This window comes from Melanostigma gelatinosum, assembly GCF_949748355.1.
Source record: "Melanostigma gelatinosum genome assembly, chromosome: 3".
NCBI classification, from domain to species: Eukaryota; Metazoa; Chordata; class Actinopteri; order Perciformes; family Zoarcidae; genus Melanostigma; species Melanostigma gelatinosum.
The window spans coordinates 28,259,747-28,282,590 of NC_136636.1; the positions used below are offsets into that span (position 1 = coordinate 28,259,747).

Sequence of the window (22,844 nt, forward strand, 5' to 3'; positions counted from 1 at the left end):
CAAGTGTTTTAAATAGTAAGGTTTTAGTCAAGATGCATGTGTTTGGGAAGTAGTGAGCATACGACTGGATGAATGAGACTTGGATTAGGCTACACTGCATGAGTTGTGTACAAGAATCAGACTTGGATTCATACAGTGCCTTTCTCATCTTGAGACCACTCCAAGTGCAGGCTTTTAGTGCATGTTAGTGCACGTGAGCGTGCCCCACCAGAAGAGAGCACCCACCCTCATGGTTCCCCCTCAGATTAACGCTGTTAGCTCTGTCATCACTGATGCTGTAGTTTGCACTGTTCACACTGTTAGCACCATTAGCTGCCAGCTGCTGGCTCGGTCGTCGCCATGTTGAGAGCTGTGTGGAGGCAACCGAAACGCTCCCAATCTTTAGCACCTGTAAGGGACTAAGAGACAGCTGTTAAATTTCATACTCAAAGCAAACTAAACTAAATAAACACACTGATAATTTCCTTTTTGTCATGCCACCTTTACCTGCAATATGCTAACGTGTTAGGAGTAATGCATCAGATATTATACCCATCATGATGTAAGGTAGGTCTACTTTGTGTTTGGTAGAGGTATTGAGCGCTTGAATACCATATCATGTGACTCATAGTAATAGGAGATGTGAGTGACGTTACGCCGTGCACATTTTCTACTTCTCTGTCTCTGTCCCACAGTGTGAGGAGCCACAGGACGGGAGACTCCTGCTGGGAAGAGAACACAAACAGCTGAGATGAACGCAGGAGTAGCGAGTATAATTGGTGAACAATTCTAAATGTTTTGCTGTATTTCTATAATTGTGCTGTAATATTCTTTTAGCAAAATTGCAGGTCACTCAACTGTAATAACATGCGAGTTGTGCCTCTTGCAGTGGGTCTGCAGCTCTTCATTCATTCAGGTAAGAAAAACATTTTAAGAACAGGAGTGGGTTCTTTTTTATTTTACTTTAGCACTGTTTCTAAACGAAATGGTTTTTTTCCTTGGTCCAGCAACCACAGACAAACTGGTCTGTTATTTCACTAACTGGTCGCGATACAGAACTAGCGTGGGGAAATTCCTGCTGGAGAACATGGACCCCTTCCTTTGCACCCACCTGATGTATGCCTTCGCCATCATCAACCATGCTAATGAGATCACTGAGTATGAGTGGAATGAAAAAAGCCTCTATAAATCCTTCACCGAGCTCAAGAACAGGTAATGATTAGTCATAAAAATATGTTTTCCTGTGATGTACATTGGGATTTTAGATTGCATTTTCTTTTTGTGTACTTGAACAGAAACCCCAGGCTGAAGACTTTACTGTCAGTCAGAGAGGAGGCCGATGGATCTCATTGAGTTGATTCCCTGTTGTGATGCTCCTTCATCTGCTGACAGAAAGCAAGAATGGCTGCAGAGGAACAGCTTTAATTGGCTGTGTTCTCAAGTTGATTGTTTGGCTGTGACAAATTACTATTTGCCCATTCAGTATTTTAACTATTGCCTCCTTAAGAAATTATTTTGCAAATATTTGCAATTATTGTTGGAATGCTGTTAATTGCTGTTAATTCCAGGCATTTAATAACCTCTGGTTATGTGTGTCAGACATTATGATTATGTCTCCTCTCCCCCACCCAGCACCACCCTTTCAAAATAAAAGCCCCATGGATTAACTGTTTTTAAACAAGCTCAAAATTAGGCTTTTTTGTTAAAAAAATTAATGCTCTTACTAATACTGCGACAACTACTACTGCTGCTGCTAATTGTTGGAATGCTGTTAATGCTGTTGTCATAGAAAAATTACTGTGGAATCCCACAGATTTCCACATTTGACACAGAAGCCGTTAATTGAGAGGAAAACCGACTTTCTGCTCCACAGAGACCAATGTTAAATTTTGCTTCAAAAACATCTTCCACAGAACACGGTACCCCATTTCTATATCTTTCCCCCCTCCTCCACACACACACACGCCATTTTAAAATAAAAGCCCCACAGAATGAATCCTAACTGAAATGCTTGTGATGAGCCTGTCATTTAATAACCGGTTTGTGTTTATCTAACATTATGATTCTGTCTCCTCTCCCCTTCTCCCCCACACCCCATTTCAAAATAAAAGCCCCAGAGAGTGAATTCTAACTGAACTGCTTGTGATGAAGCCTGTCATTTAATAACCTCTGTTTATGTGTCAAACATGATGATTATGTCTCCTCTCCCCCTGCCTCCCCCACCCAGTCCCACCCTTTCAAAATAAAAGCCTCATGGATTAACTGTGTTTAAACATTAAGCTCAAAATTAGGCTTTTTTGTTGAAATAATGAATGCTCTTACTAATACTGCGACTACTACTGCTAATATTTCTAGTATTACTACTACTACTACTACTACTTCAACTTTTGCTGTTGCTACTTTTACTACTACTGCTACTGCTATTACTGCTACCATAAATATTATTACTACCACTACTGCTATTACTACCACTACCACTACTATTATTACTTATACCACAACTGCTAATACTGCTATTCCTGCTACTACCAGTACTAATAACCAGTACTAATACTATTACAGCTATTAGTACGACTGCTACTCGTACTACTACTACTGCTACTTCAAAAACTGACTTTACTATTACCACTACTACTACTACTTATTATACTACTACTACTGTTATATAAAATACTACGACCACTACTACAGCTATTACTACGACTACTGATACTACTACTTCTACTACTTCTTCTAATTACTAATACTTCGACTCCAACTTCTACTACTACTGCTACTACAAATATCACTACTGCTACAACTAGTACTTATTCAAATGCTACTACAACTTCTACTGCTACTACAACAAATATCACTCCCGCTGGAATTATTTTAAGCTCCAGAAACCGTTCGAATATCAAAATGTTCAGCTCTTGGTGTGAGGAGAGGTGTGATATAACTTCATATTTGTAGTCTTTCAACTTTTTGAATTATTAAGCTTTTTGCAAATTTTTAAAATTTGGATATCGATTTTCAGCAATGTTTTTGCGATTCATTTCAGCTTTCAGCATTCCAACGCATTTTCAGCAGGAAATGCATTTTCTAGTTTCTTAACTTAGTTATTTTTGGTGGTAATCACTTGTCTGACATCATATTACTCTCCCCGGACCAACTTTACCAGCTCCATCAGCAAGAGATCCAACGCAGAGCAACTTCTAGCTGATGTAAACGAGGACGATAAAGAAAGCCAATTTCATTTTGGGGTGGATTTTTCCTTTAACGTGGTGACGCCGATGGCCTATGCTCTCACGCACAGAAACACCGAAATGCTTCTTGGGAAATGAAGTTATATGTGAACGTACCACCTTTTCACAGAAAGGTCTAACGACACAACGTGTACTTCATTTCCCACAATTACTGGAGCCGCACTTCCTGGTTTGATAACACGTAGCGTCACTTCGCAAAGAGAGCTTCAGAGTAGCAAACTAGCGAGAAACGACGACTTTTACGGATTTATTTAATACACTTACGAGTGTTGGTCACTCGGGTTTATTAACTTCGATGATAATGAAGCCAGAGCGCCGAGTATCGCTGTGTTTGGCCTCATATGTAGGCTAAGCTTTGTTATCAAGCTAATATTGGCATGACTAGTTAGCAAATAATTGTGTTGTCTACATATTTTTTTCAAGATGTATACGTTATTGTCTGGATTATATAAGTACATGTTCCAAAAAGACGAATACTGTGTTTTGATCCTGGGACTGGACAACGCTGGGAAAACGGTAAATTACATGATCATGAGTTGAATTTATAACAACTGGGTTAACGTTAACTTGTTCGTCCACACTACATCATTGTCTATTGTGTTATTATCTGTGTGGTGCTGCTTTCATCCCTATGTGGCTTTGTCAGCTCTCGTTTTCTTTGAGTGAGACGACTGCGGCCAAGTGAGCCCTCGTTTGCAAAAACCCGATTCCGATCAAGCCGGTTGCGTGTCTATTGGTAGCTTTACGGTACCGGCGCTTGCCTTGAAGAGGCCAAAGAGACTGCTGCAGAGATGACGTATTTTTGTAGGCTAACCCGGAAGTTATCATCGAACAAAAAGCCAATCGGATGTCTCTTTTGGATTATTGCAGAAAATAAACAATACTTTTATCCAATGAAAAGCACTTTTATGATTTTTGAATTATGAATGCATTTGACGCAAAAAATATGAATTGAAGTAAAAAGTTAATGTAAGAAAAAAACTAACGACGATCGCTTGACATCACCACTAAGCTAAAAACGGAATAGTGTGATGACATTTAGTCTCATTTTGCCACTTGTCAGCAACCACTTTTTTCAAGACACGGAAAAGACTCAACATTTAAGAGTTTGGTATTGACTGATGGATTTCATGTCGTGGAACATACCATTAAAATCTCTTTAAGGTTGTACTATCCACAAATCGTATTCCAGGCATCTAACCATTAAGTCATCCAAAGTGCAAATATACTAATTCCTCGTTTATACTGAAGCAGGTCAACTTCTGCAGAGACGGTTGCACCTCCTGAAATATGTGACTGAGCTCCAGGCACCGTGGACCGTCAGAAGTTTGATTGGACGCGAGATGGGTTTTCATTTCAATTTAATTTATTTAGTATAGCCCAAAATCACAAATTTACTTTAGAGGCCTTTACAATCTGTAAACATCCGACATCCTCTGTCCCGGGACCCTCACAATAGGAAAAACTCCCCCAAAAAACTCTGTAACGGGGAGAAAAGAGGAAGAAACCTCAGGGAGAGCAACAGAGGAGGGATCCTCTATCAGGATGGAGTGTGATAGATGGCGTGTTTTACGGAGAAGTACCTCACATCCCGTTACAGCAACAACCACCTTATAAATCCTTGGCACCGGAACTCCACCTCATCATCCAACTCTTCCATATTTTATTTCCAGCCATAGAAATGTGTTTGGACAACCTTTTATGGAATTATTGAATCACGTCTATCATTTTATTATCGTCTATCATTTATCAAATGGATTACGTGCTACACTCAACACACTATCTATGCCTGGCGTGCATGAGAGCTGCCCGCACCATCCCGCACATGATGCATAGGCGCATTGCAGCAGGAGTATAGCGCAGGCTTAACTCATCTCCAGGTATTAGGACTCATTCCTGCAGCACTCTATAGACATGTAGACTCCCAGTGAAACAAAACAAAAGCCAAGCTGTTTCAGTTGCTGTGTTGCACCAACTTCATCAAGCAGACGGCGAGCTACGAGAAGCCTTTGGTGCCATGGGACCTCAGTTGCTCCTGCAGCTGAGGTGTTTTGCTTCAATCCACCAAGTGCTCCTCATTTTGGAGGGATATGGAATCGAGAAGTACCGTAAATGACCTCCTCAAGGGTCATAGTGGTCTCTGGAGAACTGGATTCCTTTGACAATTTCAGCAGAATCAAGAAGGACATTTAGAGGTCAAATATGAAGAGATATGCTGTTGTGACTTTGTGATTACTTTCCCTTTAGTTTTCTTAAATTGTACAGTGAAATAACTTAAAGTGGATTCATTTAGCTTCCTTAAAAAAGGGCACTCTTTATCACAATAGCTTCACATTTTATATAAGATATTGAAAAGTAATACATATCTAACTACGAACCCATTGTAAATGTCAGTACATGCCTTCCATGTTAACATTAGCATATTTCATCTCACGAGGTGTGAACTGAGAGACTTCATTGCTGTTCCAGCGAGTCACTATACGTCCTTTTTGGCCATTCCCAGCACCGGTACCGTAATTGACGTGAATAGACAAATCTGTCTCAATTAATTTTGAGTTATGAAATGAATGCACGTGATATGAATAAATCAATGAATATGTAAAACAAAAAGAAAAAATCATACAATGAGCTAATTTATAAGTTTTTGTTGCAATCATAATGTTTTATTTTTGTCATGCATCACATTTAATTATGGAAATGTAATTCACCTTTTAATTGGGACGACTAGCATATACTGTGGGAGAGTTTGTGGGGCTGAAAACAGCTGGAGTCCTGATCACCTGTTGGATCATTATCATGTGAGTCATTGAATAGAAACAGTCTGTTCATTTCACTGCTGTCTCTCTTTGCAGACCTTTCTGGAACAAACCAAAATCAAGTTCAGTAAGAACTATAAGGGAATGAACCTCTCAAAGATCACAACCACAGTTGGCCTGAACAGTAAGTGGAGGTTCCAGTGCTGCATGTCTTCACTTGTGCTTGTCATGTAGAGTAATGGGTCATGTAGAGTAATGGGTCATAGAGTAATGGGTCATGTAGAGTAATGGCTCATGTAGAGTAATGGCTCATGTAGAGTAATGGGTCATGTAGAGTAATGGGTCATGTAGAGTAATGGGTCATAGAGTAATGGGTCATGTAGAGTAATGGGTCATAGAGTAATGGGTCATGTAGAGTAATGGGTCATGTAGAGTAATGGGTCATGTAGAGTAATGGGTCATGTAGAGTAATGGCTCATGTAGAGTAATGGGTCATGTAGAGTAATGGGTCGTAGAGTAATGGGTCGTAGAGTAATGGGTCGTAGAGTAATGGGTCATGTAGAGTAATGGGTCATGTAGAGTAATGGGTCATGTAGAGTAATGGGTCATAGAGTAATGAGTCATAGAGTAATGGGTCATAGAGTAATGGGTCATAGAGTAATGGGTCATAGAGTAATAGGTCATAGAGTAATAGGTCATAGAGTAATAGGTCATGTAGAGTAATGGGTCATGTAGAGTAATGGGTCATGTAGAGTAATGGGTCATGTAGAGTAATGGGTCATGTAGAGTAATGGGTCATGTAGAGTAATGGGTCATGTAGAGTAATGGGTCATAGAGTAATAGGTCATAGAGTACTAGGTCATAGAGTAATAGGTCATGTAGAGTAATGGGTCATGTAGAGTAATGGGTCATGTAGAGTAATGGGTCATAGAGTAATAGGTCATAGAGTAATAGGTCATAGAGTAATAGGTCATGTAGAGTAATGGGTCATGTAGAGTAATAGGTCATGTAGAGTAATGGGTCATGTAGAGTAATGGGTCATGTAGAGTAATGGGTCATGTAGAGTAATGGGTCATAGAGTAATAGGTCATAGAGTAATGGGTCATAGAGTAATAGGTCATAGAGTAATGGGTCATAGAGTAATAGGTCATAGAGTAATGGGTCATGTAGAGTAATGGGTCATGTAGAGTAATGGGTCATGTAGAGTAATGGGTCATGTAGAGTAATGGGTCATGTAGAGTAATGGGTCATAGAGTAATAGGTCATAGAGTAATAGGTCATAGAGTAATAGGTCATGTAGAGTAATGGGTCATGTAGAGTAATAGGTCATGTAGAGTAATGGGTCATGTAGAGTAATGGGTCATGTAGAGTAATGGGTCATGTAGAGTAATGGGTCATGTAGAGTAATGGGTCATAGAGTAATAGGTCATAGAGTAATAGGTCATAGAGTAATGGGTCATAGAGTAATAGGTCATAGAGTAATGGGTCATGTAGAGTAATGGGTCATGTAGAGTAATGGGTCATAGAGTAATAGGTCATAGAGTAATAGGTCATAGAGTAATAGGTCATAGATTAATGGGTCATGTAGAGTAATGGGTCATGTAGAGTAATAGGTCATAGAGTAATAGGTCATAGAGTAATAGGTCATAGAGTAATAGGTCATGTAGAGTAATGGGTCATGTAGAGTAATAGGTCATGTAGAGTAATAGGTCATGTAGAGTAATGGGTCATGTAGAGTAATAGGTCATGTAGAGTAATGGGTCATGTAGAGTAATAGGTCATGTAGAGTAATGGGTCATGTAGAGTAATAGGTCATGTAGAGTAATGGGCTTGTTAGTCCAGACACTGACCACCCTGGATGGATCACTTTGTCAGCTGAGTGCACAATAGCTGCGTTCCCCTCCACCTTTTTTGATGCACAATTTCAATTCTGAGTGGTAAAGCTGAAAATAGAAAAATTAAAATCTTGAAATGTATTTATTGCATGAATAAAATCAAAATGTGACTAAGTGGAATGGAAACTTGTCAGTGCTCCACACGGATCCGATGTAACCTTTCTCACAAATGTTATATTTCCATCAAGTGTTCCATCATGAGGTCTTTAATGACCTCATCTTAGGGCTGATCTATCCCGATAGCGTTCATTTCATATGTCGAGAATATATATCAAAGGGCAAACCTTATTTCTGAATATTCCTGTGTGAATTAAATACTTGGCTGATGAAAAATATAAAAGTATTTTATGATTGAATTGTGAGCTTAAGTGCAAAATGATCTGAGAGGTTAGTGCTTGTTATGTGCTTGTTATCAATTTCGACAACGTGATTGTGTGTCACATCTTGATATATGATTCCATCACGATATGATTCCAATGAAAGATGAGAAATGAACATTGAATCACATGGCGTTAGTGGATAGAAATGGGCATTCATTGGCATATTTCTTTGCCGATTTTCTTGAAATTCGGTTAGAATTTGCAATGAAATTGAAGGGAACCTGGCTTATGACTACTTGTTGCCAAGGTCCATTGAATAGTGATTCTTAAAGGAGGTTATTTTCAGTGGCTAACTGCAGTGATCCTTTATCATTTGCTACGATAGTCGATACTTTCTGAACAAAGTCAATCCAGATCTTTTTCATTCTTCTTCACTCTGTGGTCATCTGATGCTGATTGTCTTATAATGTACAGTATGTGTCTGATTCTACAATATAACAGTTCTGAATAATGTCTCACTTTCCCTCACAGTTGGCACAATCGATGTGGGCAACGCTCGTCTGATGTTCTGGGATCTGGGAGGTCAGGATGAGCTCCAGTCTCTGTGGGACAAAGTGAGTTGAGGATGAAACACATCAGCCTCATACTGACACAGAGTGGAGGAATGACAGAATCACTTCATAACGTAATGTGTATGTAGCTTCAAAAACCGGGTTCTACCTTTGTTACGATGTAACTGCCCAAACCGAAGGCATCATGTCCAGTGATCAGTTCAAAAAAACAATAATTAGAAATATGTAACTACATTGAATTCGTATATTACGGCTAATATAAGGCCACAGTTAAGAAAACGTGTGTATATACATGTATTTATTTATTGATATTCATATTTCTTTCTTTCTCAATGAATCTCTCTAGTAGAGCAAAGAGCACGGATACTTGCAATCCTAAGGCAGAGGGCCTAACAGAAACAACAGCAGCAAAAGAAATGTCAGCGAACGTGTTTATTAACTTGCAGTAACACATGTGCACATACTTTATATTTGTTCTATTAGTCGTCACCCTCCCCTGCAGGATTGTTTTCTCCAAAATTGTCCAAATCACATTGAGAAAATGATGAAGAGAGAAACTGTTGTCAATAATGTTAACACAAGGATGCAAACTTAGAAGATTGACACATTTCTGTGACAGCAACATGAACACATGAGAAGGATCTACTGGTTGTGTTATCAGTGAAGGCTTTGTACAGGATGAGAGCTCATGTAACTGTAACCTTAGTACAGGATGGTCAAATGGAGATGTTACAAATGGACTCATGTCTTAATTCCAAGCTATGGCTGCTGAATGTTTGTCCATCGTTCTCTCCTCAGCTGGATGAACTGAGCCGTTTGCTCCTGGCTCCCGAAAACAAAATGTAGAGTTAGTTTTGCTTCACACCACAAAACAAAAGTAGCAAAATAACCAAGTTCAGTTTATCCGTGTAGTTAATCTCAACGTTTGAAACGTTACCGGACTTTGAGAGTGATATTTCAGGTTGACACTAGCCTGTCTACCTGAGCTCCTGTTGGTCCGTTTATGGACATAATACAAAGTATAAACCATCTGTGAAATCGTCACAATCTCAGTAAGATATTAGTCAACCTTTTGAAAGTGAAGGCATTCAAAGTTACTTTCCAAGGCCAGCTACGGTCGGATGCAGATAGACGAGCTGCCGGTAATGTTAGCTAGCTTGTCAGCTCACGTAACTTAACTGACCATTTAAACAAACATGTGATGTTATAAGCTCCCGGTAATAGAGCAGCACCTGCCGGTAACGTTAGCTAGCTCGTCCGCTATGAACGTCACGTAACTTCACCGCTCATTTTAACAAAACGTGATGTTATTAGGTTCCTTGTTTTTTGTTTTAACATTCATATCGGTGATATTCAAGTGAGTTGAAACCCAATACTTACATTTAAAAGTGAATACTGTGCTTCTCCAGCTGTTGCTTCGTGTTGAATACAATAAAAGAATCTTCATCGACACTCAATGCATCTTGGGATATGGTGGGCTGCGAAGGATACATCAGTTGTGTCCTCTGAATCTGGGGGCTGAAGGCTGCATGAAGGAGTCTTCGAAGTGGTCGAGCCTAGTCTCATCCGCTGTGACGCAACGCAGCCTCTGGAGGATGCAGCCGCTATGATCACCTGGAGTGGTTGATTTTCGTTGTTGATGATGATGATCAGCTTCTTTGACTTCATGACTGATGTTCAAACTTTAGACCTTACGGCTGGCTCCGTAACTTCTCTATCTGACTCGTGATGAGACACCACAGGATCGCACCATTAGGAACTCGGGAACGAACACCCACAGAACACAAGAGAGATTGGATTTTATTTCCATCACAAAGTATACAAGTAAACCGAGTCAACTACCCTCACAATAGAAATGTTCATCACTTTATACCCTCATTCTGCCCTAAGTCTTGGTTTCCTGCTCCGCTCTAAACTTTTACCCAAACAGAGGATACTGGATTTTGATATTTCAGTAGTCAGTCTTCTTCCCCACTCGTCTTCCTCTGATGTCACATCTGGCCACAGGTCAAAATGACGAGCGCTCGTCTTTCCCCTGTGAAAACCTAAAATGACGACGGGCTCCAAGGCCGCTGGGCTTACTCCCCAACTTGATGCGTCTAAAACGAAAGTTACGAATGTAACTACGGTTCTATGAATCCTGGATGACCGCCAGAGCCAGTGCTTCACACTGGATATCTTCCGTCGCGCGCATGCGCAGGTCGAATATTTATATCAACAAAGTCACGTGTGACCTCGGATGACCCCCGTCGTCTATAAGTTCCGGTGTCATCCTGAGCTCAGTCCTATGGAATCTTCTCGCAAGTTCACGGGATTCCGAGTGACCAAGAACTCTGGCGGTCATCCAGGATTCATAGAACCGTAGTTACATTCGTAACTTTCGTTCTATTTCATCCTTACTGACCGCCAGACGCAGTGCTTCACACTGGATGACTTATACCAAAAGAGTCACGAGGAAGCACAGTAACTACCTCTTATAGCTCTGGCAGAGAAAATTGGCCAAAGAACCCTCCCCAGTGGGTGAGGGTTGGCAACGTTAACTCTGTAGTGTTTGGTGAATGTGCTCGGTGATGCCCATGAGGCCGCCGCACATATATCCCCCACAGGCACACCACTCAGGCTTGCCCTCGGTGTGGAGACACTCTTGGTAGTGACCCTTCACCCTGGATGGCCGAGCGCAGCCGCTCGCCTTGTATGTATCGGCAATGGCCTCCACTATCCAGTGGGACAGGTGCTGTTTTTTCGTTTTTAAAAAGGAGCACAGCCCTTCTTAGGCTCACCATAACTGACTATGCAGGCGGTGGCTTCCACATAAGCTCTGAGGGCCCACACTGGGCACAGCAGCCTTGACCTCTCCTCTCCCGATGGGGGAGGGGTCAACTTTGCCAGCTGGATAGGCCGGTTTATATGTGAACGTATCCACATAGTAGTCCTTATAGTGAGAGGGGCGAGGACACTCTCTAAGCTCACTCTCTTCACTAAGATAGTTGCTGCAGATATTAGTGTCCCACCAGTTAGCTTGAGCGAGAGCACTCTGCCACTGTGGAAACAGGCCAGGTAAAGTCCTTATAGTGAGAGGGGCGAGGACACTCTTCACTAAACTAGTTGCTGCAGATATTGGTGTCCCCCCAGTTAGCTTGAGCGAGAGCACTCTGCTACCGTAAAAAACGGACAAAAAAGAACACTGTACAGTGAGAGGGGAGCGAGGACACTCTCTTCACTAAGATAGTTGCTGCTGATATTGGTGTCCCACCAGTTAGCTTGAGCGAGAGCACTCTGCCACTGTGGAAACAGGTCAGGCAAAGTCCTTATAGTGAGAGGGGCGAGGACACTCTTCACTAAACTAGTTGCTGCAGATATTGGTGTCCCACCAGTTAGCTTGAGCGAGAGCACTCTGCCACTGTGGAAACAGGCCAGGCAAAGTCCTTATAGTGAGAGGGGAGCGAGGACACTCTTCACTAAGCTAGTTGCTGCAGATATTAGCGTCCCACCAGTTAGCTTGAGCGAGAGCACTCTGCTACTGTGAAAAACGGACAAAAAGAACACAGTCCTTACAGTGAGAGGGGAGCGAGGACACTCTCTTCACTAAGACAGCTGCTGCAGATATTGGTGTCCCACCAGTTAGCTTGAGCGAGAGCACTCTGCCACTGTGGAACAGGTCAGGAAAACAGTCCTCATAGTGAGAGGGGAGCGAGGACACTCTCTCCACTGGGATAGTTGCTGCAGATATTGGTGCCCCACCAGTTAGCTTGAGCGAGAGCACTCTGCTACTGTGAAAACGGACAAAAAAGACCACAGTCCTTACAGTGAGAGGGGAGCGAGGACACTCTCTTCACTTGGACAGTTGCTGTAACTCTTGGTGTGCTACCAGTTAGCCTGAGCGAGGGCACTCTGCTAACTGATATCCGCTACCGATATGTCCATAATGTTTACGACAATCAATGGACACAATCCGAGTATTAGCTTAGTCTAGTTAGCCGGAGCGAACTCGACAGCCGTAATGCGTAAAAACCATCAATGGGCACAACCTCAATGTTGATTTAATATAACTAGCATTCACCGAGTTAGCCTGAGCGAGCACATTCCGCTAACTGTGATCGTTGTAATGCTACAAAGTTGATGGCCACAGCCCCAGTATCAGCTTTGTTTAGCTAGTTTCCCACTGAGTTAACCTGAGCGGGGACGCTCTGTTAACTGTGACAGCCGTAAGGATACAAGTAAGGATACAAAGTTGATGGCCACAGCCCCAGTATCAGCTTTGTTTAGCTAGTTTCCCACTGAGTTAACCTGAGCGAGGACGCTCTGTTAACTGTGACAGCCGTAAGGATACAAAGTTGATGGCCACAGCCCCAGTATCAGCTTTGTTTAGCTAGTTTCCCACTGAGTTAACCTGAGCGAGGACGCTCTGTTAACTGTGACAGCCGTAAGGATACAAAGTTGATGGCCACAGCCCCAGTATCAGCTTTGTTTAGCTAGTTTCCCACTGAGTTAACCTGAGCGAGGACGCTCTGTTAACTGTGACAGCCGTAAGGATACAAAGTTGATGGCTACAGCCCCAGTATCAGCTTTGTTTAGCTAGTTTCCCACTGAGTTAACCTGAGCGGGGACGCTCTGTTAACTGTGACAGCCGTAAGGATACAAAGTTGATGGCCACAGCCACAGTATCAGCTCTGTTTAGCAAGCTTTCCACTGAGTTAACCTGAGCGGGGACGCTCTGTTAACTGTGACAGCCGTAAGGATACAAAGTTGATGGCCACAGCCACAGTATCAGCTCTGTTTAGCAAGCTTTCCACTGAGTTAACCTGAGCGGGGACGCTCTGTTAACTGTGATGGCCGTAAGGTTTACAAAGTTGATGGACGCAGTCCCAGCTAGCATCTCACCAAGTTAGCCTGAGCCTGAGACACTGCTAACTGTGAATTACGTCAGATGTAAAGATTAAATCTCCATGGACACAACGGCAATGCCGATCTAGTGTCTCACAAAGTTTGCCTGAGCAGGAACACTCTGCTAACTGATAGCCGTAACACTGTGAAGGGCGGGCCGACAGCGTAATTCTACGCTCTCGTTAGTGCGCCACTCGATTAACTAGAGCGGAAGCGCTCTGCCAACCGTGGAACAAACAACTGTTATAGAAAACTGTTAATCGATCTTACCGATTGCTGTCATCACGACTTAGCTGGCCCTTATCAGACTGGTGACGACCGATGATAGGGGCGTCCACCAGTCCGGGGCTCGATGTCCGAACGGCGAACTGTTCCCTCCGAAGAGGGACAGCTCGTCGCAGCCTTTGGAGGGCGAGAGAACCGCAACTCCGACCGGTGGTCACAAGGCTACAGCGACGAGCTCTAATATGTCTTGATCGTAGACACATCCTTGTTTATGCTACCATGGTTGCTGACCTGCGTCGCGAGAAGATGAAAAAGGACTGAGCTCAGGATGACACCGGAACTTATAGACGACGGGGGTCATCCGAGGTCACACGTGACTTTGTTGATATAAATATTCGACCTGCGCATGCGCGCGACGGAAGATATCCAGTGTGAAGCACTGCCTCTGGCGGTCAGTAAGGATGAAATAGAACAGAGAGACAGTTGACAAGCAAATCCTCCCGTTGATGAGTTTGGTTTGTTTATATCTACATTTCGCTGAGTTGTGCATATTTTTGTACAATGCAACCTAGACTCCCTCATCCTGATCCCTTGGCCGGTCTTTCGCCCTCTAACAGAGCATCCTGGTACCCCTCACCCTTGTGAAGCCGCTGCCGTACAGAATGGTTGAGGCGGTCAAAAGAGCACCACCACCCTGTCTCAGTGATGTGAATATATGACAATGATACAGGCCCATATCACAGTATGAATGTGAATATACATGAATACATTTCAAACAATGAATATGATTTTAGACATATATATTTTAAGACACGCATACATTTCTCTCCCACGCGCCCCACAGGCGTAGCATAGCGGAGATCATTCAATCTTGGAATCTCCGACTTTTTCCTGACTATGACCCAGATACTACGAGTTGTACTCCTAGCTTGTCCTTCAGCCATCGTACCAAAAGATACCTAGAGGGTATCATTGTAGTTTTGACAATGTGTTTGTCTTTTTGGCCCAGGAGGCTGCTCTGATATCACTTTGTTTTCTTCATGTGTATGCTCAGTACTATGCTGAGTCTCATGGAGTCATCTACGTGATCGATTCAACTGATGAGGAGCGCCTGTCAGAATCCAAGGAGGCCTTCGGTGAGTGACGTTGGCCTGCTATGTTCTGACTTTATTCCACTAACATCATGACATCGTGGCTCCGGTGTTGAAGAGCAGATTACTTGAATTCAAATGAGCACTTGACGTCATAACATAAGATGTTTGCTAATTGTTGACCCAATCACTGTGGTCTCCTCCAGAGAAAATGATCAGCAGCGAGATGTTAGAAGGTATCCCGCTCCTCGTGCTGGCCAACAAGCAGGACGTCCCGGTACTGTGATCTTTTTAACTCTCTGAGACCCTGTTCAGGTTAATGCAGACTTATTTTAAACCCTTTTATTAAGAACCTGGTTTGAGTCATGTATCAAGCAAAAATGCCAAACATTCTCTGGTTCCAGCATTTCAGGTGTATGCACTTGCTGCTTCTTGCTTTTTTATTTCATAAAATCTTAAGTTTTGAACTGTTTGTTGGACTGTACAAACAATTGGAAGGCTTCAGGGCTCGGCCTGAGTCGCCCTGTTATAAGATATATAACTATTAGAGATAATGATCGTGTTTCTTCACAGTTTTGTCGTTTCTGTTGCAGCCTTCAGTCGTGTCTTGTTTCTGCTCTGTTCTCAGGACTGTTTGTCCGTGCCGGACATTAAAACAGCCTTCAGTGACTCGGCCCCGAAGATCGGCAAGCGAGATTGTTTAGTCCAGCCTTGTACTGCCCTGACAGGGTAAGACTGCTACTGAATGGTACACTGAGTGTGTGCAATGACAGCGACCTGTCAAATAATCCAGTACAGTAGCCTGTAAGGAACACTTCCTTTGTGAAGCTCCTGATGTTCAGTTTCTGAAGTGGAAGCTGGTCAAAGTTAGTATTTGTTGTGCTGCTTCTGAAATACATGTAGGCATGATGAGAAATACTCAAGTCGAAATGGATCCTTCCTAAGTCCCGCCCCTTTTTGCTCTGTGCTCCAGTAACAGGTGAGCTAGCTTGGAAGCTGGCGGAACCTCAGTCAACTTTCCCCTTCCCTGTTAGATATGCTCCGCCCGTTCAAAGCTTCCATTACTGTGTAATTCACATTACATGTCACAATCTTGACGGACACTTTACATTGTATCCCTCTGAAGTTAGCTAATGTTAGCAAAGCGCCAGCTAACATTAAAGGGATTTGGAAAAGGACAGTTAGCTTTTCTGACTGCATACAGACACAAAATGAAACATTGCTACTGTATCAATATCGAGATATTCCAAAGTAAAAGTCCAATATTTGTACATATAAATAGCTACACTTCTGAATACTTGCAGTGCTATATGTAACCAACACATTCTGACTGCAAACATGCTGAAAATCAAACATTTTTACTGCATCAATGTAGAGATTTTCCAAAGTAAATGTCTATAGTTTTTACAGGTTTTAGTGGTTTAAAAAAAAGTGAAAGAAATTGTAACATGGAATCGCAATACTTCTGGGTTCGCCCCCAGTAACCTTCTGTTGAACTTTGATGAGGCAGTTGGTAGAAGAAGAACCCACGCAGCTCATTACTCTCATCAGCTCTTTTTCCTTTTGGTCTGAAGAAATAAGAAGTGAGTGACTTCTTTGTTTTGACACAGGGATGGAGTGAACGAAGGCATCGACTGGATGGTGAAGTGTGTGGTCCGGAACATTCACCGGCCGCCCAGACAGAAGGACATCACGTAGTCACGAGCGCTGCTTCCACTGACTTTGGACTGAGTTTCTCCTTGAGGACATTCCATGTAAACCCTGGAGTTGATACTCTCCCCTCTCTCCTCGTGTTTGAAGAGTTAGAATTTCGGCATTTTAGGGGTTCATTACAGACATATTTCTTTCTCACAAAGCATCATTTTAGATGTGCTTTGAATGGACTCTTTGAAGCAGTGGTCTCTGGAGCTGGCGGGGGTGTGACTGTGTCTGACTGACACTCGCCTCTGAAGCAAAGAATCATCGGTTCTCACGTGAAATATAGAAAACTGCAACAGGGGGGTTCTCTGTTAACGCTATCAGATCAACTCAACAATATTTAGCTCACATTTTTAAAGTCAAATTTGCTGTTTATTGCTGAAGATTATCTTGCTGAACAAAACATGTATCATAAATGTTTGTTTGCCGCAGAGTTTATTGTCTGTAATAATCCAAAATGCAATGGAAAATTCCCTTTGGCTATTTGTGAAGGGAACCAGTCTGACGTTAACTTCCTGTTGGACTACAAAAATACATCGTCCCTGCAGCTCTGTATGGTCCGTCTGTCCCTGTACCACATGCAGTGTTTGGGAGGATCCATGGTCCTGTTGAGTTTGTGAATTATGAAATCATAAATAGAACCAAGCAAATGTGAAAAACAGGGTTAACTGTCTGTGTGGTAGTGATACAACACAGATGAAGTTACTGACAGATGGAACAATTCATGCTCCCTGTAACCAGAATAAAACATTTCTTCTTTTAAAATAGGAAACGTAATTTCACTTCGACTTTAAGGTTTGAACTCTCCGATCTGCACACTGCCCCTCAGACCGGAAGCATTCACTACTTTTCTAACTTTGCCGGTTTTCATGTTGTTTCTAACCCTAAACTTATGTTATTCACATAACTATCATACCACAATGTCATGATGGACAAATGAGAAGAAATAATTCGAGTGGTAAGGCTTTGTGACATTTTTCCATGACTTTTACTTTGACGGGGTTTCCTGTGGGCAGCTGTGTAGTGTTGAGTTAAAATCCAAATAATGTGAGGTGAAATTGTTTGAGTCCAACTCCGTGAAAAGGAGAAGAAACTCTTAACGGTTCTTTTTTTTATCCTCTCTTTTTTGGGTTGCATAATTGTATTTAATGTTCATAATTGGACCCTACAGCTGGGTAACAGGGCAGGATGTCTGTCACAGAGAAGTCCTGCTGCATCACTTTATACCAGCAGCGTAACTCTGGATGTAGGACGTTGTTATACAAACGACTGTGTCCTCTGTCAGTCTCATGTGGTAGATGAAAATAATAAACTTCTAATTTCAAAGAAACATTCTCATGTTTCAATTTGACATGTTCTGCAAACACACAACACATGTTGGAATAAGCACTGACGGGTTCAAAGGAACACACGTATATTCTAACTGCAAGAGGAGAGAGAGTCAGGGAGGGGTGTCCCTCAGGAAGCTGTGTGTTTATAGCTCTCTGAGGACAAAGAAACCACATCCGCTGAGCTTCTGTGCACGAAGGCTGACGGCTCAGCAGGTCATGACTTCCTTTCTGCTCCATTTGATGTGCAACAAGCTCTACACGTCTTTGTGTGATCAGCCCCTTACACACACACACGAGAAATGATTAACTAAGTATCACAAGCATTTGTTTTGGCTGCTGAACTTAACTGCAGCTTGAGTTAAGTTGTAAAATGTCATTAGATTGGATTCCCCAAATCACAAGTACAATCTAGTGTCATGAACAACTATTCAGTCTTTGACAAACTACTTTGTTTGATGCCTGAATTGCTGATGCTTATTGGTGATTTATATATAAAGAATAATCTCTATTAATTAAGTCAAAGCTGCAAAAGTCAAAGAGCGGAGTTGCTATTGACTTCAGTACCATTCACCTGTATTTGTTCCAACAAAATGTTTTTCAAGATTTGCGGACAGATCAACCATGTCTCCGTGATGTCATGAGAAACAAGTCCTAAGGAAACGTGTGTGATGGTGATAAACGTCTGGACTGGGATCTGCTGCAGCTCACTGCTCAACCTTTGGTTTCTTCAGGCCTTCTTCTGATTGTTAAAAGAAAATCTGAGGACCACCTTCACAATCAAGAAATAAACTGCTGTAAATATGTGTTATGTCACTATATAGCTGTGATGGCCATAATACATATTCTGCTTACCCTCACCATCACTGCCTGCCATTATGAGTCCATATTTAATACATTCAGGGTCATATTTCCTCACCGCAGCGTTTACTGGTGCAGCATTGACTCCCCCATCACTTTCCCTTTCTAAAACCGACCCACTTTGTGTCACTGTATCCAAGAGAACGTTCGCTAGCTAACAGCGGCAAAACACGTCTGTCTCTATCTGAGAAATGAACAATCATTCTCTTTTTATTTCTAACCATGTGTCAGTACCTCGGGGGCCCACTAGATGGCTCTCTGAGGACCAGCAGTGGGCACCGGCCCAGTGGTTGAGAATAGCTGTTCTTTAAGGATTGGCGGGTCTAGATAATGGATGGATAAAACCTCAAACATGCTAAAGGACTGCATGAGTCCTTCTGAGGTAGAGATTATCATACTCTGACAAAATAACTATACAGATGCTCGGCGTAGCCTATAAATGCTTCAAAATAATATGCAAATACTATATATTGGAAGACAAAATGTCTCAATGTAAACTGTGTGCCTGAAGGCCTCTACACACCAGCGTGGTGAGTAAATGACACCACAATGCCAAATACTCACCTGTGAATAATATGTCTGGGACTTTTATTGTGAAAAGAGAGGAAGAAGTGGATTTGGTCTGTGCTGCAGTTATAAATTCAAAGAAATAATAAAGTTTGCCGTCTTGCTCCAGACGACAGAGCCTCCATGTCTTTGTCTTATGATTATCATAAATATACGTATGCACAACGTGATTGTTTGATGCCTTTGTTCACAGTGCAAAAGCTCAGAAAAACGGTCTCCTCCTAATGTCTCATCAATGCTGTTTCTTGCGCTGTGATATATGATCTATTTTATTAGAGCTGCAATAATGAATCCGTTATGAAGCGATCAACAAGAGAGAAATAAACACTGGATGGAATTTTTAAAGGGTGTAATGAAATGTCCATTCTGACTGTGGGAGACTAACCCTGCCAACATTACTGAAGTGCACTGAATATTTAAACCACGAAAGATAATCTCAGCATGTCTTCAGGGTGACTGTACATCATTCCGGTCTATAACATTGATCCACTTACAAGAAGTGACCTATTCCGGAGTCATACTCCTCGTGACCTTTGACCCCTGAGCCCCTCCCTGCAAACCCTCTTTACATCATCATTCTGAAAGGTTTCCCACACGCTCCTCGACCAGCTCCATCCTGCTGCGTCTCAAACCACGAGAAGCATCACCATCCCTTGATCTTCTCCTCTGGTTGATCAGTATGATCTGCAGCTTTTTAGGCCAAAAGATCTGATTCTACAATAAATAAGTGTGGTGATACTCCAACTAAAACCCCATGTGCAGACTTAAACCAATGTTAGTGGTCTTGTAACCTGTAATACTACAGGTCCCTACGTCAACCAGTCGTTTTCTCCAGCTAACTCTTGCCTCCGTGGATCAATGACAACATTCGTCAGCTCAAAAGGAAATCTACAGTAGTTTAGCGTAGATGGAAGAGATCAAACCTTAGGGTCCTTCTCCATCTGAAAGAATTGCTGTCCATGCTCCAACAGAAAGGACAAAGGTGAGAGCTGCCTACTTTGCAGGCCCAGCTACTGACAAACACAATCCTAGGGCCCTGTTTATTTATCTAACGCCAATGTCTTCTGCCCAAGCAGCAAACTATGATGAGTAGGGAAGACTTCATGTTGTCTATTTTCATGACAATGTTTTTGTGTCATTGTTTTGGTAGATATTTCCTTTGGGAGTTGGTCGAACACCAGGATGTTCTCAACAAAAGCACCACTTTAAATCTTGTGTTTACTTTATTAATCCCACGAGGGGACATTTTTGACATGGCTATCTTGTAAATAAGTCAATCTGTGACGGTTCACGGTTTACCGTGAGGGATTAGGAGTGGATCAGAGACTCAGGCGCAGACTTAGACACAGGACACAAGGTGAGGTGAATTGCAAGGCTCAAAAACTCAAGGCTCAAGAATCCAAAAACAACTCCAATAGGGAGTGGGAAAAATCTCAACTGAAAATAAAAGGCAAAGTCACAAAAGGGCTTGGTCACCAAAAGCACAGACACAAACCGTGGAGCGCAGAGGGTCAACACGAGGGAATGACCACAGGAGAGCGAACCAAACCAGTAGAGTTTTAGGACTTAAAAATAGAAAAAACAGGTAAATTACAGAGGTGTCGATAATTCTGTGAGTTCATCACTACCAGTGACACCTTTCACATTACACGTTTGTTATTCGACCCATTGTTGATACAACAATATGCGTAAGTGCAGCTTTAAATCACCTTTAATGTTAGATACTGTTTAGATTAGAACAACGGTTCCCAAACTTTTTAAGCCGCGCACCCCCTTCTACATCCCGACCGGGTTCGCGCACCCGAACAAATTAAAAAAAAGCAACAGAGCCCATTTACAGCCGCATAAAAATCTGACCAATAACAGAACAGTTTGCTCGCGCGTGACGTTAGTTTACAATATTTAGTCCGCTGTTAAATGTTGCAGTGTGAACACAAACCGAACAAAGGGGAAACTGCAACATTGTATCATATTAATCCCTGAATCAGAACAAAGCAAACGAACTGAAGGTGTGAAAACGCCCTGAAACACTGCAACAAAGTTTCAATAACTTTCAGTGACACAAGGCGTCACTTTTAAAGAGCAATACGGATGCGAGCACACACGCACAGGCTCAGAGGCAGATTATCACATTTAATTTACAATTAATGACAGACTAATGAAGCCAGGATGTCTTCGGACAAAGCATCGATGCGGCGCGACACAGTGTTGTTGGACACCGGGATCATGTCCAACTTTTTTGCTTCTTTCTGCCCAATCATACATTCCACCATCTCTCTGGCAGCTGGCAAGCTCACGTCTTCAGCGATTGTGTGCGGTAGCCCCTTTCTCGCTATTCTGTAACCAGATATGAAGCCCGTAGTGCGTCATTTATAGACCCAACACATGAATGAGACTCCAGTTGTTTTTGGCTGTTTTGTAACTCCTCCAATTTGGATATAAACAATGTAAGGGGCTTTTGACTTGCACTGGCATGCTTGGTGTTCAGGTGGCGACGTAAATAAGAGCTTCAGACTGTTAGCCAGAACCTCACTGCACACCACGCACTGTGGCTGTCTCTCTCTCTCTCTGTCCCTCTCTCTCTCTCTCTCTCTCTCTCTCTCTCTCTCTCTCTCTCCTCTTTTACGACTGATGGCTTCAGATGTCCCACCTGACAGTTTCCCCGATTTCAGCCAGTTTAGCATATTTGCATGAATGTTGCTGAATGCACGAAGTTCGCTGTTAGCTGACGTTAGCTGCACAAGCTAGGCGAGGTTAGCTGCACAAGCTAGGCTCGCTAGTGTGTACACTGGCGGCAGGCGGCAAGACTGCCGGAAGGAGCTCAAGTGCATTTATTAAATTGTACGTTTTTAATTTTAAATCTTACAAAGGGGATTTTTATAATTCATGTTTTTATTTTGTGAAAAATCCCACTTTTTAAATTCAAATTAATTCTTTTAAAAAGATTTAATATTATTACACCATCAGACGCCATTACACTTTTCCTCTCGCGCACCCCCTAGAGGCAGCTCGCGCACCCCCAGGGGTGCGCGCACCACACTTTGGGAATCCCTGGATTAGAAGATGCTTTAAAAAGAACAAAGGTTCATTCCCTTAACTTCAGCTGTGGGCTTTCTCTTATGTTTTAATCCTTGAAATGAGTGGCCTTGTCTTTCTGTAGTTAATTTGTGCCTTCAGAAATCACACTGATGAACTACACAGCACAGAAACATTGTCACCATCTCACCCAACTCAAATCATTTTAAGACAGTAATTCATATAATTCACAACACATTTCATATCTGATAGTCTGTGCATATCTGCATCATGTCAGATAAATTATGTTTTGTTACGTACATCATGGTGGGACTGTTCTCCCACCACTGCTTCACCCCACCCATCACACACACACACACACACACACACACACACACACACACACAC

At 42.3% G+C, this 22,844-nt stretch overlaps 1 protein-coding gene across 1 annotated transcript; it reads left to right on the top strand.

Moving 5' to 3' along the window:
- The first annotated feature begins 3,408 nt into the window (after nt 1-3,408).
- On the top strand, nt 3,409-16,803 carry arfrp1 (ADP-ribosylation factor related protein 1). The gene is made up of 7 exons (XM_079266495.1): nt 3,409-3,740; nt 6,077-6,164; nt 8,727-8,809; nt 14,931-15,012; nt 15,174-15,244; nt 15,596-15,696; nt 16,578-16,803. Exons 1-7 carry the CDS (start codon nt 3,648-3,650, stop codon nt 16,663-16,665), a joined length of 606 nt encoding a protein of 201 aa, XP_079122621.1. The 5' UTR covers nt 3,409-3,647; the 3' UTR covers nt 16,666-16,803.
- Nucleotides 16,804-22,844: the final 6,041 nt, after the last annotated feature.